The sequence below is a fragment of the Pelobates fuscus genome, chromosome 2 (assembly GCF_036172605.1).
Source record: "Pelobates fuscus isolate aPelFus1 chromosome 2, aPelFus1.pri, whole genome shotgun sequence".
Classification (NCBI taxonomy): domain Eukaryota; kingdom Metazoa; phylum Chordata; class Amphibia; order Anura; family Pelobatidae; genus Pelobates; species Pelobates fuscus.
The window spans coordinates 235667485-235680829 of NC_086318.1; the positions used below are offsets into that span (position 1 = coordinate 235667485).

Here is a 13345-nt window from a genome sequence, read left to right on the forward strand (position 1 = left end):
TATCTCCCCTCCAGTACATCACCTGATGTCAGCGTGTTGCAGTTTGGAATTTGGAAAGACAATTTATTACCAGGGGTGAAGGATATTCTTGGAGACATTGGCATCGTCCTTCTTCGACAACTGAAGGCAGATTGAACTGGTGATAGACCTTAAGGCATGAGAAGGCAAAGATTAAAGTAACAAAACAAGGATTAAAAGTAGATATATACACACAAGAAAATATGCACACAATTTATTTTGCATATTTTCTTTGTGGGTATATAAAATCATAGCTTGCAATAGCTGCAGATCTAGTATTTACTGCAAACCCTCACATTTTTCCTCAACCCAGTTGTGTTACAGCTCACTGAGAAGTCTTTGCAACGCAGGTCATCTGGGCAATTGCATGCAGGAGCCAAATTACCAGGAAGTAACAGGACCAGTTGTCTGATTTGGAATTGCCACTTTTATATAATGAAAGATAACAGGGAAAAAAAAGGCTTTCTTCACATATAAAACATGTCAGCAAGCTGGAGTGCTGTATGTGTTTGGAGTGTTTCTTTAAGATAGTGCTTTGAGGATAGAACTCTAAAAATTATCTAGACACTGGTACTAGTTGTGTAGACCGAGATATGATTTTAAAGACAAAAACACAAATTTAAATAAAAATGTTTTATTCATATATACAAATCATTACTTTTCTACTTCTTTAGGTATTGGTACATTAGTTATTCACAATGAAGACTTTCTTGACCTTAATGCTTCTAATTCCCCCCACCCCAAAAAACAAACAAAAAAAAACCAACAAACAAAATCTGAACCACTTTGGTTGTTATATTACAAGTTTCATTAAAATGAAAAACAGTCGGAAAATACGTTTTACATCTATTCCTTAAATTGCATGAAACATCACAAAACATCACAAATGAGGTGCTGCTCTGCTGCTAGAGATCAGTATTACATTTAAGGTACATAAGTGCAATCTATACATTTTTAACTTAACAAACATCAGAAACACTGGGTTCAACACCATACACCTCTTTGTTTATTTGTATAAGTAAATCCAAGGGCACATGTGGTTTATCATAGCCGTACGAACTTGAAATTGGCTTTGTATCTGAGCTGTGTTTCTCCACCTCATTACTTTCACATAATCCTGTGTCCATACTGATGCCACTGTCTTTACTGTCATTGTCTGTGTTAAAGTGATTGCTATCCCCATGGTTGCTAGTTGTGTCAGGCTCCACAACAATTTCATTTTGTTCATTATCAGATTGCTGCTGTCCTACATCTGCAACTGCTCTTTGATATTCTGGGTCTTCACATTCTTGGGAGACAGTTGTAGACCATTCATCTGTCTGGGAGATCTTGTCTTCCTCCATAAGTTTATCATGTATTTGTTCTTTGATTGGAGATATTGAAACCTGGCTATATTTCGATTTCTCCGCTATCAGAGAAATAGGTGGCTTTATGCTCGTTACAACATAACCCTGTAGTGTAAAAAAGAAATTAGAGGATATGAAAATTCTGCAAAGTAATTGTATAAAATAAAAAAATATATAGATTTAAAAACATAAATGCAAAATTAAATCCATGCTCTTGTTACATACAGTACAATATTGAAAATATAAAGTGAAATCCTTTACAAATATGTTATATTCTAGGCATATCTCTGTCAACACAATACAAAAATGTGTCTGTTAAAAAATCTGTTTCACCCTACTCGAAGTAGTAGTAGTTACAGTTGATACTCAAGTACTGAACCCTTTCTAGGACCTAAAAATTGAAGGAACAGACCAGGGCCGATCCCAGGGTCACTGACACATATTTACATAGCTGAAAAGAGACTTGCATCCATCAAGTTCATCCTTCATCACATATGTTTTTGCTGTTGATCCAAAAGAAGGCAAAAAAAAACTAGTCTGAAGGGCTTACAATTTTGCAACAAACTAGGAAAAAATTCTAGTGGTAAGTGGTGTCCCTCAGTGTTTTGTTTTGGGACCGCTTCTATTTAACATATTTATAAATGATCTTGAAACAGGCATTGAAAGCCTTGTATCAGTGTTTGCAGTAGACACAAAACTTTGTAAAATAATAAAATGTGAGCAGGATATTGCTTTACTTCAGAGGGATTTGGATAGATTGGGGACTGGGCACTAAAATGGCAGATGCAATTTAATGTAGAGAAATGCAAAGTTATGCACTTCGGGGTTAAGAATTCACAAGCGATTTACACCCTAAATGGTAGTGAACTAGGGATAACCACACACGAGACGTATTTGGGAATTGTAATATACAACAAATTAGGCAGCAATATGCAATGTCAATCTGCAGTTGCAAAGGCCAGTAAGGTTTTGTCATGTATAAATAGGGGCATAAATTCTCGGGATGAAAATATAATTTTGCCTCTTTATAAATCGCTGGTAAGACCACACCTTGAATATGCTGTGCAATTTTGGGCACCTGTTCTAAAGAAAGATATCATGGCACTAGAAAAAGTGCAGAGACGAGCTACAAAATTGATAAAGAATGGAGCATTTTAGTTATGAAGAAAGGTTGAAAAAATTAAATCTGTTTAGTTTGGAAAAACGGCGCCTGAGAGGGGATATGATAACATTATACAAATATATTCGGGGCCAGTACAAGCCTTTATCTGGAAATATATTCATAAACAGGGCTATACATAGGACACAAGGTCACACATTTAGGCTGGAAGAAAGGAGATTTCATCTAAGGCAAAGAAAAGGGTTTTTTTACAGTAGGAGCAATAAGGATATGGAATTCTCTGCCTGAAGAGGTGGTTTTGTCAGAGTCCATACAGATGCGGATACTGCAATTGGATAAATACTTGCAAAAACATAACATACAGGGATATAATTTCTAATTAGTGGGGTAGTAGCTGCTTGATCCAAGGAGACATCTGACTGCTATTGTTGGGTCAAGAAGGATTTTTTTCCTAGTTTGGAAGTGCTTCAGACTAGGTTTTTTGCCTTCTTTTGGATCAACAGCAAAAACATATGTGAGCTTGATGGACGCAAGTCTCTTTTCAGCTATGTAACTATATATGCCAATTAAGCTCTAGCCAAATAATCAGGCCAGCTGACAAGTCAAAAAGAGGTAAATAAAAAAAACATTCAGTTGCAGATATTTGTCAATTAAAGTAAACTTGCCATAACAGGCTTACTTTAAATAACATCCCCAACAGTAATGAATACATAATGAACACTTATTATTATAGATAATTCTGCCATATTAGATTCATATATTTAACTAAATGTATTTCTCCTTCCCTTGCAGTTAAATTTTAAAATTGTCATCAGAATCGGTTTTAAAGAAAATGAAATTTTAAATGGAGTAAAGAAGCCATTGTTATTAGACTAACAAACTGATAAAGAGCTATAGATAGATTTAAAGGGGCAGTATAGGCACCAAGACCAGTTCATCTCATTGACGTGGCATGGGTGAGGTGCCCCTGGCATTTTAGCCTTGCAGCTGCAAATATTGCAGTTTCAGAGAAACTGAAATGTTTGCATTGCAGGGTTCAGTCTGCCTTCAACGGCTGTCTGCCAGATGAGATGCTTTCAATGCGTTTGACTGAGTGAAGCGACCCTGGACGTTTAAAGCGCTGCAAAGTATACTGCTGCTTTACAAATGATAATAGAAGACAGACAGACAGATAATACATGACAAAATGTGTATTGTAAAATAATAATGCAATCTCAGGGTTCTGGAGACATCAAAATAATTACAATGTTTATTGTTTATTGAGGGGGCTTTATTTTCCCAAAATACACACATAACATTGTCTATCTTTTATACTACATGATAGTCTAAGACTGGGGTTGCACCAAAAAATATACATGTGTAGGTGGAATATTATATAAAAATAGTGCTTGGATATTGTATTATGTTAACATATTCCACAGCTACTGATTTTAATAGAGCTTTGGAGAGAGCTGAATTAAAATAAAGGCAAATGGTGCTCAGTAGTACAGTGTCCATTAATTTCTGGCACAAATGTTTCATTGAAATACAATTACACATACATTAGAAGCATTCCTACTTACCAGTGACGGGGGAAGTATGTTCTCCTTTTTTATTACTTTTAAGATGTAAAATATGCAACCAATCATAAGCAGTAAAGCAAAAAATAATGTTAATGCTGTTATTAGGGTGATCTTGTTCTGTAAATCTAAACAAGAAAAGGTATTCACAATCAGAACATTCACTATTACGGTGGAAAATTTACCAAGTAAAATAGCAGCTTTCTACAAAATGGTTTGAGATTAATAGTAAAAAAATAGATTAAGATTTTACATTTTAATATTTACATTTTTTATTTTTTTTAACAATTAGTAGGTGTGTTATATAAAAAACACCTTATGTTAACTTCCGTGTTTGGCCTTCAGCAGTGCAATAATACTCTTTTTTGATGTCTTTACATGCCCCCCCCCCCCCTTACTTCTCTAGAATACTGTGTGTAGATTGTCAGGGCTCCGCGGGCAGCGGTGAGGGGAGGCTGCAATCCGCTCGCAGCACTCACCCTCGGTCCGTCGCTGCCCGCGGTCCCCCCCTCCTCTTACCAGTCGGCGAGCGGCGTCCTCTCCTCTTGACACGCCGCTCGCGTCCTCTCCTCCTCCTCCCCCCAGCGGCAGCATGTCTAACGCTGCACGCTGGGAGCCGGCACCCATATCAGTACGCCGGGGTCACTCACGTGACCCGGCGTTAAAGCGACAGTACAAAAATCACAGTGGGGGGTATAGATACCCCCCACGTGTGTTTGTTAATTCTGATTGGAAGTTATCCAATCAGAATTAAGGCTAGGATATTTATACTTACCTTTCCTGCCTCTCAGTGCCCTGTTGTGGTCCTTGCTTTATGTATTGATACTGAACGTGTGCTTTCTGGTTACGTACTCTCTGGCTTGTTATACTGACTTTGTGACTTTCTCCTACCCTTTGACCTCGGCTTGTTTCTCGTTATTCTGTTTTCTGGTTCCCCTTACTCGGCTTATCTCCTGACTATTCTGTGTGTGCTTAGCCCGGCCACTCTAAGGTCCGGTACTGCACACTTTCTCTGTGTGTGTCTGTGTGTGTGTTAGTGTGTTGGGTTCCCCGAATCGTGACATAGATCACTCCACCTTCTCAGTCAACACACTTAATAAACCAGATAACCTTATTGATTCCTATAATCTCCCATTCTCCAGACAACACTTTTACCTAGTGTATAAATTAGATATGAATCCAGTACTTTGTTTTATTTGCATCAACAGCTTGCTGTTCTTGTAACCTGCAATTTTACATAAATTACTAAAGTCACGCAAATCATGGAAAGATGGAAGCAACTACCAACAACAAGTGCAGGGGTGCTGGGTTTGCACTTAGCACTTCTGCACTCAACAGTGCTAACCGTGTTTACCAAGATGAACTGGAGCAAGCGTATTATAAAGATTAAAAAAGAACCATGAAAATGTTGGTATTTGCCTCTGGAACTGCCACAAATATCCAGTATGTAACCGAAAAAAAAAAAAAAAACACTCGGCACTCTGGAATTATCTAACTCAGCTATGTATCCAGTTTGCCTATTTAGGGCAATTCTCTGTTGAATTCAACAATCCAGGTTTAGTGAACAGCCTTTCATTCTCATGTAAACCTCCTCAATTACCAGTCTCACTTTTCCTGTTGAAATTATCATCATAATTTATTGAATGTCAACATATTCCGCAGAGCTATACAATAATAATTTGTGGATATTTGACAACATGTAATTTACATACTGAATATAACAGAGACAAGAGGTGAAGACGGCCCTGCAATCTATGAATAGAGCTTACTTTTTAACAAACAGCATTACAAAGCATTGTAAATTCTGTGAAGAAGCCATACTAAATACCACAGCCCTATTCACAGCATAGCTAATGGGGCTACGCATTGAATTTTAATAACTTATAGATATTGATTGCCTACAGCAGCTCCGATTCTTTCTCAAATATGGTGAGAGTATGTACAGGCAGAGGAGGAAGCATATCCAGAATGATGCCAACAAAAATACATTTATTGGTGTAAAACAGGAAGTCATAAAGAGGCACTATAGGCACCAAAAAAAACTTTAGCATACTAAAGCAGTTGTGGTGTACAGATCATGACCCTGCAGTCTCACTGCTAAATTCTCTGCCATTTAGAAGTTAAATCACTTTGTTTATGCAACCCATGTCACACTTCCCTGCATGTGACTTACACTGCCTCCCTAAACACTTCCTGTAAAAAGACATTTAAAGTATAAATTTCCTTTTCTGCACATTCTATTTAAAGGAACACTATAGGGTCAGGAACACAAACATGTATTCCTGACCCTATAGTGTTAAAACCACCATCTAAACCCCCATGGCCCCTCATGCCTCCATAAATATAGCAAAATCTTACTGTATTCAAGCCTGAAGCTGTAGATCTGCATGCTGTTTACCTCAGAAAAACAAGCTGTCTGCTGACATCATCAGAAGTGGTGACCTGATCCAATCACATTGCTTCTCTATAGGATTGGCTGAGACTGACAAGGAGGCAGATCAGGGGCAGAGCCAGCACAATTCAAACACAGTCCTGGTCAATTAGCATCTCCTCAGAGATGAATTGAATCAATGAATCTCTATGAGGAAAGGTCAGTGTCTGCAAGCAGAGGGAAGAGACACTGAAGGTTTGGATGTATTTTATGCAGCCATGACCAAGGAATGATCTCTAACAGCCATCTGATGAGTGGCCAGTGAAGTTATCACTAGGCTGTAATGTAAACACTGCATTTTCTCTGAAAAGACAGTGTTTACAGCAAAAAGCCTGAAGGTAATGATTCTACTCACCAGAACAAATTCAATAAGCTGTAGTTGTTCTGGTGACTATAGTTGTGATGTAATTCCAGTAAAATACAAGTTTAGCAGGCTAAGATTGCCACAAGGCATATGTATGTATATGTGTTTGTAGTATCAGTTAGTTAATAACACGTAGCTAAGATACTGTCATCACTGTACTGACCAGGTGCAGGAATGTAAGAACTGGAATTACGCGTCCCTCTCCTTTGTATCAGATGAGCCACGTGGTTAGACCGGATGGATGAGTTTAGACTCTATTCATTAAATAGGTTAAGGGTATGTGTGGGTGTAGTTAATTGTGGGAGGAGCTACAGTGCTATATAAGGAATGTACTCTATGTATTCAGTACTCAGACTTTGCTGTATTTTGGTGACGCTAGTCCCTCTGAGTCCCGATCGGTGATCCAATAAAGAATCTCTTCCTTCCTGAAGAAACCTGTGTCCATCTCTCTGTGCTTGGCTTCCGTCAGTTTCTCCGGTATCATTTGGTGCATTGGCCGGGAAGCTCATCGTTCAACGGTAGCTGAGAGGCAGAGGCGTGAGACGGTCTATCTTTGCCCACGTTCTCTACGGCTGCACCCCTGAACTTCTGCGTGGACCTCCCTTCGTCTCGGCGCCACTGGTCTGTTGTCCAGGAGATCATCGGCCTCTACGTGAGAAGTGCTGGGGTGTCCCCGTCGATGAGTGTGAACTCAGGTTCAGGAACGAGGAGGTAAGATAACTGCTGTTTTAGACGGCAGGACCCGCTAGGGGTATACCGATTGTGCGGTAGGCCCAAAGGGGTTTTTGAATCTGTATCTGCCCCCTCTGTCGGAGGGAAGGAGCGAAGGCGCACCGCTCGATCGAACGCTCTTTAGTCAGACCGTTTGATTTGGTTAGTCAGGCGGGGTCCTGGTGTAAGATAGCCCTAGCCGGACACCGGTGTCTTGTCTAGACTAGCGTTCTAGGGTGTATATTACGTTCGCTAGGTCGGAGGGACCGGGAGACTAAGCGGCGCCTGTGTAAATTCGGTTCGCTAGTTCTCATCCTATCTGGGCTAAGTGGGAAGGCGTGTAAATTTGGAACCCACTAGACTTTTGATAGTACGACTAAGAGGCGCCTGTGTAAATTCGGATCTCTAGCTCGTTGTATAGTGCGACTAAGAGGCGCCTGTGTAAATTCGGTTCTCTAGCTCGCTATGTATATGTGGTGATTGGGCAGTGTGGCTAACCAAAACGGGTGTATATAGTTTTAGGTAGTCCATTCAAGGTACTGGCCAATAGTTTAGTTGGGAATTGTAAATGTGTTAACGATTGTTTTAGTAAAGTGTATATCTTGTTAGATAGCGCGAGCTCAGCCGTCTAGCGAGAGTGTTAATAGTGTGTTGCTGTATTATAGTGCACGGTACCATAACCCTGTATATTTACTGACATTATATAATAAGTACTAATCATTGTCGTCCATTGCATGTTTTAACACCATAACCACTAATAATTGTATTGTGACCTTAACTTGTGCTTTGACCTATGCTAACCGTACTGTAACCGCTATTTGTAAAAGACGATGTTACTGGGGTGTGTTATAGACGGGTAATTCGTATATAGAGAATTATAGCGTGGGTGACTGTGTAGTTACGCCAAAGGGCATAATATTGATTATATAGTGACTGGTGTAGCAGCTGTGTGTGTACGGGAATTCCCTGAGTGTTTATTGTTATTGTGTACGTTTCACTTGGTAACCGTACCACGTGGTGCTGTTGCCAGAGGAAACGGGTGTGACTGTTGAATAGTACGCGTGTATAGTAATCGTTGTCGACAACGTTCCACTGTTAAATATGGGTGCGTCGCAGTCAACGATTCCGGATCCCTTAGGATGTATGGTTAAGAATTTTAAAAAGGGATTCAAAGTTTGTGATTTTGGGGTTAAGATGTCCCCTGTACGTTTGGTCACTTTGTGCACTAGGGAGTGGCCTACTTTGGTTGCGGCATGGCCGCCACGTGGCAGTTTGGATCCAACTCTGGTACAGCGCTTACACGTGGCTGTATCAGGTAGGCCTGAACTTTACGGCCAGTTTCCTTATATTGATTGTTGGAGACAGGCCGTAAATGACTCGCCAAAATGGCTCCGGACATGCCACGAGGAACAGTGTCGCCTCATGGTAGCTAGGACTTGTTCGTCCACTAGGGCTGGTGTTAGGCCCATTTTGGACACGCCCCCTGAGTCCGAGATCCCTTTGCCGCCCCCTTACTTTCCGTTAAGAAGAAGTGACGCAAACGCAGGAAGTCCTGTAACCCTTCCCTCACTACCCCCATCCACTTCCGCTTCCTCCTCCAGTACAGGATCCACCCCCCCTCGTACTAAATCTCCCCTTCCGGAACCAGAACCCACCCCCATTAGAAACGAATATCCTGATTTGGCGCCACTTCAGACTTCCGGTCAAGCTTCATCTAGCTCGGCCCGAAGTGTTCTATTCACTACCTTTTCCCAAAACCAACCTCCCACATCCCCATACCCTATCTCTCCCCGACCGGAACCCATGACTGACGCTTCCCTACGTAGCCCCATCCAAACCCGACAGTTGACTGGTGCCCAACAATTAAAGCACTATCAGATGCCTCTTCGCTTAAATCCCGGGTCAGCTTATATCGATGCCGCAGGTCAAATGGCACACGCTGACCCTGTCTTCGTATATGTCCCTTTCACCACTACCGACCTTTTAAACTGGAAGACCCATAATTCCTCGTATACTGAGAAACCACAAGCCATGACTGATCTGTTCACCTCAATAGTACAGACACATAATCCGACATGGGCTGATTGCCAGCAGTTACTAATGACTTTATTTAACAATGAGGAAAGGACAAGAATAAATCAAGCAGCCATTAAAGCATTAGAGGATAGAGCCCGTGCTTTGAACCAAGCTAATCCAGCAGCATGGGCCGCAACACATTATCCCAACACTGATCCCGATTGGAACGTAAATGGTGCTGATATGGGTTAACTCAGAGCCTATAGAGACGCTATAATTGCTGGCATGAAAGCCGGAGGAAAGAAAGCCATTAACATGTCGAAGACAGTTGAGGTGATCCAGAAAAGCGATGAAGCGCCCAGTGTCTTTTATGACCGATTATTGGAGGCGTACCGCTTGTACACCCCCTTTAATCCGGAAGACGCAGACAATTCCCGAATGGTGAACTCCGCCTTTGTCAGCCAAGCTTACGGAGATATTAAGCGCAAGCTACAAAAGTTAGAAGGGTTTGCAGGTATGTCAATCACCCAACTAATGGAGGTAGCTAATAAGGTGTATATGAATAGGGAAACAGAAAGCAAGAAAGAGGAGGAGCGCAAGATGCGTAAAAAGGCTGATATGCTAGCGGTAGCGATCGCAGGCGTAGATAAACGGGGCCCAGATAGAGGCAATAATAGATGGAGTAGGGAGCCTTTGAGTAGGGATCAGTGTGCGTATTGCAAGGAAGAAGGGCATTGGAGGAACGAATGTCCGCAAAGAGAGCAGTACGAGAGAGACCAACCCAGGGCAGGCTACGGAAACTTTAGAGGCAGAGCGAGAGGTAGAGGAGGTCCCGGAGGGAGTAATGGTTATAGAGGGAGTAATGGGAACAGAGGAAGTGTTAGGGAAGACAGGTATATTCCAGCAGCGCAAAGGTCTCGCGATAGAGAAGGTAGGGACTTTGTAGGATTGGCTGACACGGTCATGGAGGACTATTGATACCGACCGGGCTCCATCCCCCTTGGTCGAGCGGAGCCTATGGTCGATGTATCAATAGGGGGGAAAAGGAGTGCGTTCATGATCGACACTGGTGCTGAACATTCAGTGGTGACTAATCTAGTTGCTCCTCCATCTGGAAGGACTATTACTGTGATAGGAGCAACTGGAAGAAGTGCTGAAAGACCGGTTCTTAAAAGTCGACTCTGTACATTGGGAGGCCACGTAGTAAAACACCAATTCCTTTATATGCCTGAATGTCCAGTCCAATTGCTGGGACGTGATATGCTATCCAAATTACAAGCGCAGATTACGTTCCTACCAGATGGAACAACATCTTTAAAGTTTAATGGACCTTCAGGTATTATGACTTTATCCGTACCAAAGGAAGAAGAGTGGCGACTTTATACAGTGTTGACTAGCCAAAACCCTAGGAGTGATGAGACATTGTTTAACATACCAGGAGTTTGGGCAGAGAACAACCCACCAGGACTGGCCCGCAATATTCCACCAATAAAAATTGAACTGAAACATGGGGTTTATCCAGTGAGCCTAAGACAATATCACATTCCGCAGAAGGCTAAGAAGAACATCCAATCCTATCTGGATAAGTTCATACGGTATGGTATCCTAAAATTCTGTACTTCCCCCTGGAACACCCCATTGCTGCCTGTTCAAAAGCCCGGCACAGATGAGTATCGACCTGTGCAGGACTTAAGAGCAGTCAATGATGCGGTTGTTAGCATACATCCAGTTGTACCCAATCCATATAACCTGCTTGCTTTAATTCCGGGCGGGGCTACTTACTTTACAGTCTTAGATCTCAAAGATGCCTTCTTTTGCCTCCGAATTGCCGCAGAAAGTCAATGTATTTTTGCTTTCCAGTGGGAGAACGCTGTAACGGGCTCAAAACGCCAAATGACTTGGACAAGACTGCCCCAAGGGTTTAAAAATTCACCTACCCTATTTGGTTCAGCCCTAAGTCAAGATCTATTGGATTTCGAGTCCATCCCAGGAGAGTGTGTATTGTTACAATATGTAGATGACTTGTTGATAGCAGCAGTTACAAAAGAAATCTGTCAGCAAGCAACGCACGATCTACTACACATTCTCTGGAAGGCAGGATACAAGGTGTCTAGAAAGAAGGCTCAGTTGTGTTTGCCAACTGTCAAGTATCTAGGATTCCATATCTCTGAAGGTCAAAGAATTATGGGGCCAGAGAGAAAAGAAGCTGTCTGCCAAATACCAATACCCAAGAATAGAAGACAAGTGCGAGAATTCTTGGGGGCAGCAGGCTTCTGTAGGATATGGATTCCCAGCTATGCGATACTAGCAAAACCTCTGTACGCAGCTATCAAAGGTACAGAGCACGACCCCTTCTTATGGACCCAAGAACAGCAAACGGCATTTGAAGATGTGAAGAAGGCTTTGATGAGTGCCCCAGCATTAGGTCTACCTGATCACACACGACCATTCTACTTATATGTACACGAGCAAAGAAGAATGGCTGTGGGAGTATTGACACAGTACTTGGGATCATGGCAAAGACCTGTTGCCTACATGTCTAAGCAATTGGATGCAGTGGCCAGCGGACTTCCACCTTGTCTAAGAGCCGTAGCTGCAGCCGCCCTGCTAGTAGCTGAAGCCGATAAACTCACTCTGGGTCAAGAACTTTATGTACGAGTCCCACATGCAGTACAGACGTTGTTGGATTACAAAGGAAATCATTGGTTTAGTAACAGCCGTATGACCAAGTATCAAGCAATGTTGTGTGAAAACCCAAGAGTGCATTTAGAGACTGTAAACACCTTAAATCCAGCTACCCTTTTGCCACAACCTACTGAAAGTCAACATGATTGTTTGGAAGTAATGGATGAAGTATTCTCAAGTAGACCAGATCTTCGTGATTTTCCCATCCAGAACCCCGATGTTCAATATTACACCGACGGCAGTAGTTATGTGAAAGAAGGGATCCGCTATGCAGGATATGCAGTAACAACCATAGACAAGGTGATAGAAGCTCGGCCACTGGCGAAAGGAACATCAGCACAAAAGGCAGAATTAATAGCACTAACACGAGCGTTACAATTGGCTGAAGGTTTAAGAGTAAATATCTATACGGACTCTAAGTATGCGTTTTTAACCACTCATGCCCACGGAGCTTTGTATAAAGAAAGAGGACTACTGAATTCAGAAGGCAAAGAAATCAAGTACGCAGCTGAAATCCTACAACTATTGGAAGCAGTGTGGGAGCCGAAAGAAGTCGGTATTATTCATTGTCGAGCACATCTGAGAGGTGATGGTGATGTAACCAAGGGAAATCGGATGGCAGATAGTGCAGCTAAGCGTGCTGCTGAATCAGGAAGACAGGAGTATGTAGGGCATATAGCTGCTCTTATACCAACTCCACTGTCCCAATGGACTCCAGTTTATACAGCTCAAGAAGAGGAGTGGTTAAAGACTGAACCGGGAAAGTATCTGGAGAACAAGTGGTATCAGCTAGAAGATGGAAGAATAGTTATACCAGCATCGCTAGCGGTAGAAATTGTCCAAAATTATCACAACGGGACACATTCTGGGAGAGACAGTACTGAAGAATCTCTTAGAAAACATTTCTACATACCAAGATTGTCCAACTTGACTCAGGCCATTGTACGCAGATGTGTAACGTGTGCTAAGAATAATGCAAGACAAGGACCAGTAAAGCCACCAGGAGTTCAGTTTATGGGGGGACTCCCCATGTCCGATCTACAAATAGACTTTACAGTGATGCCTAAATCGGGTGGACATCGTTACCTGCTGGTA

General features: G+C 41.9%; 1 protein-coding gene across 1 annotated transcript in view; it reads right to left on the reverse strand.

Moving 5' to 3' along the window:
* Nucleotides 1-636: 636 nt before the first annotated feature.
* IFNGR1 (interferon gamma receptor 1) overlaps nt 637-13345 on the reverse strand; it is an 81833-nt gene continuing 69124 nt past the window's right edge. Inside the window, exons 10-11 of the mRNA XM_063443275.1 lie at nt 4047-4171; nt 637-1469 (exon numbers count right to left, since the gene is read on the reverse strand). Coding sequence (XP_063299345.1) covers nt 978-1469; nt 4047-4171 — 617 coding nt within the window. The 3' untranslated portion in view covers nt 637-977. The remainder of the gene's footprint in view (nt 1470-4046; nt 4172-13345) is intronic.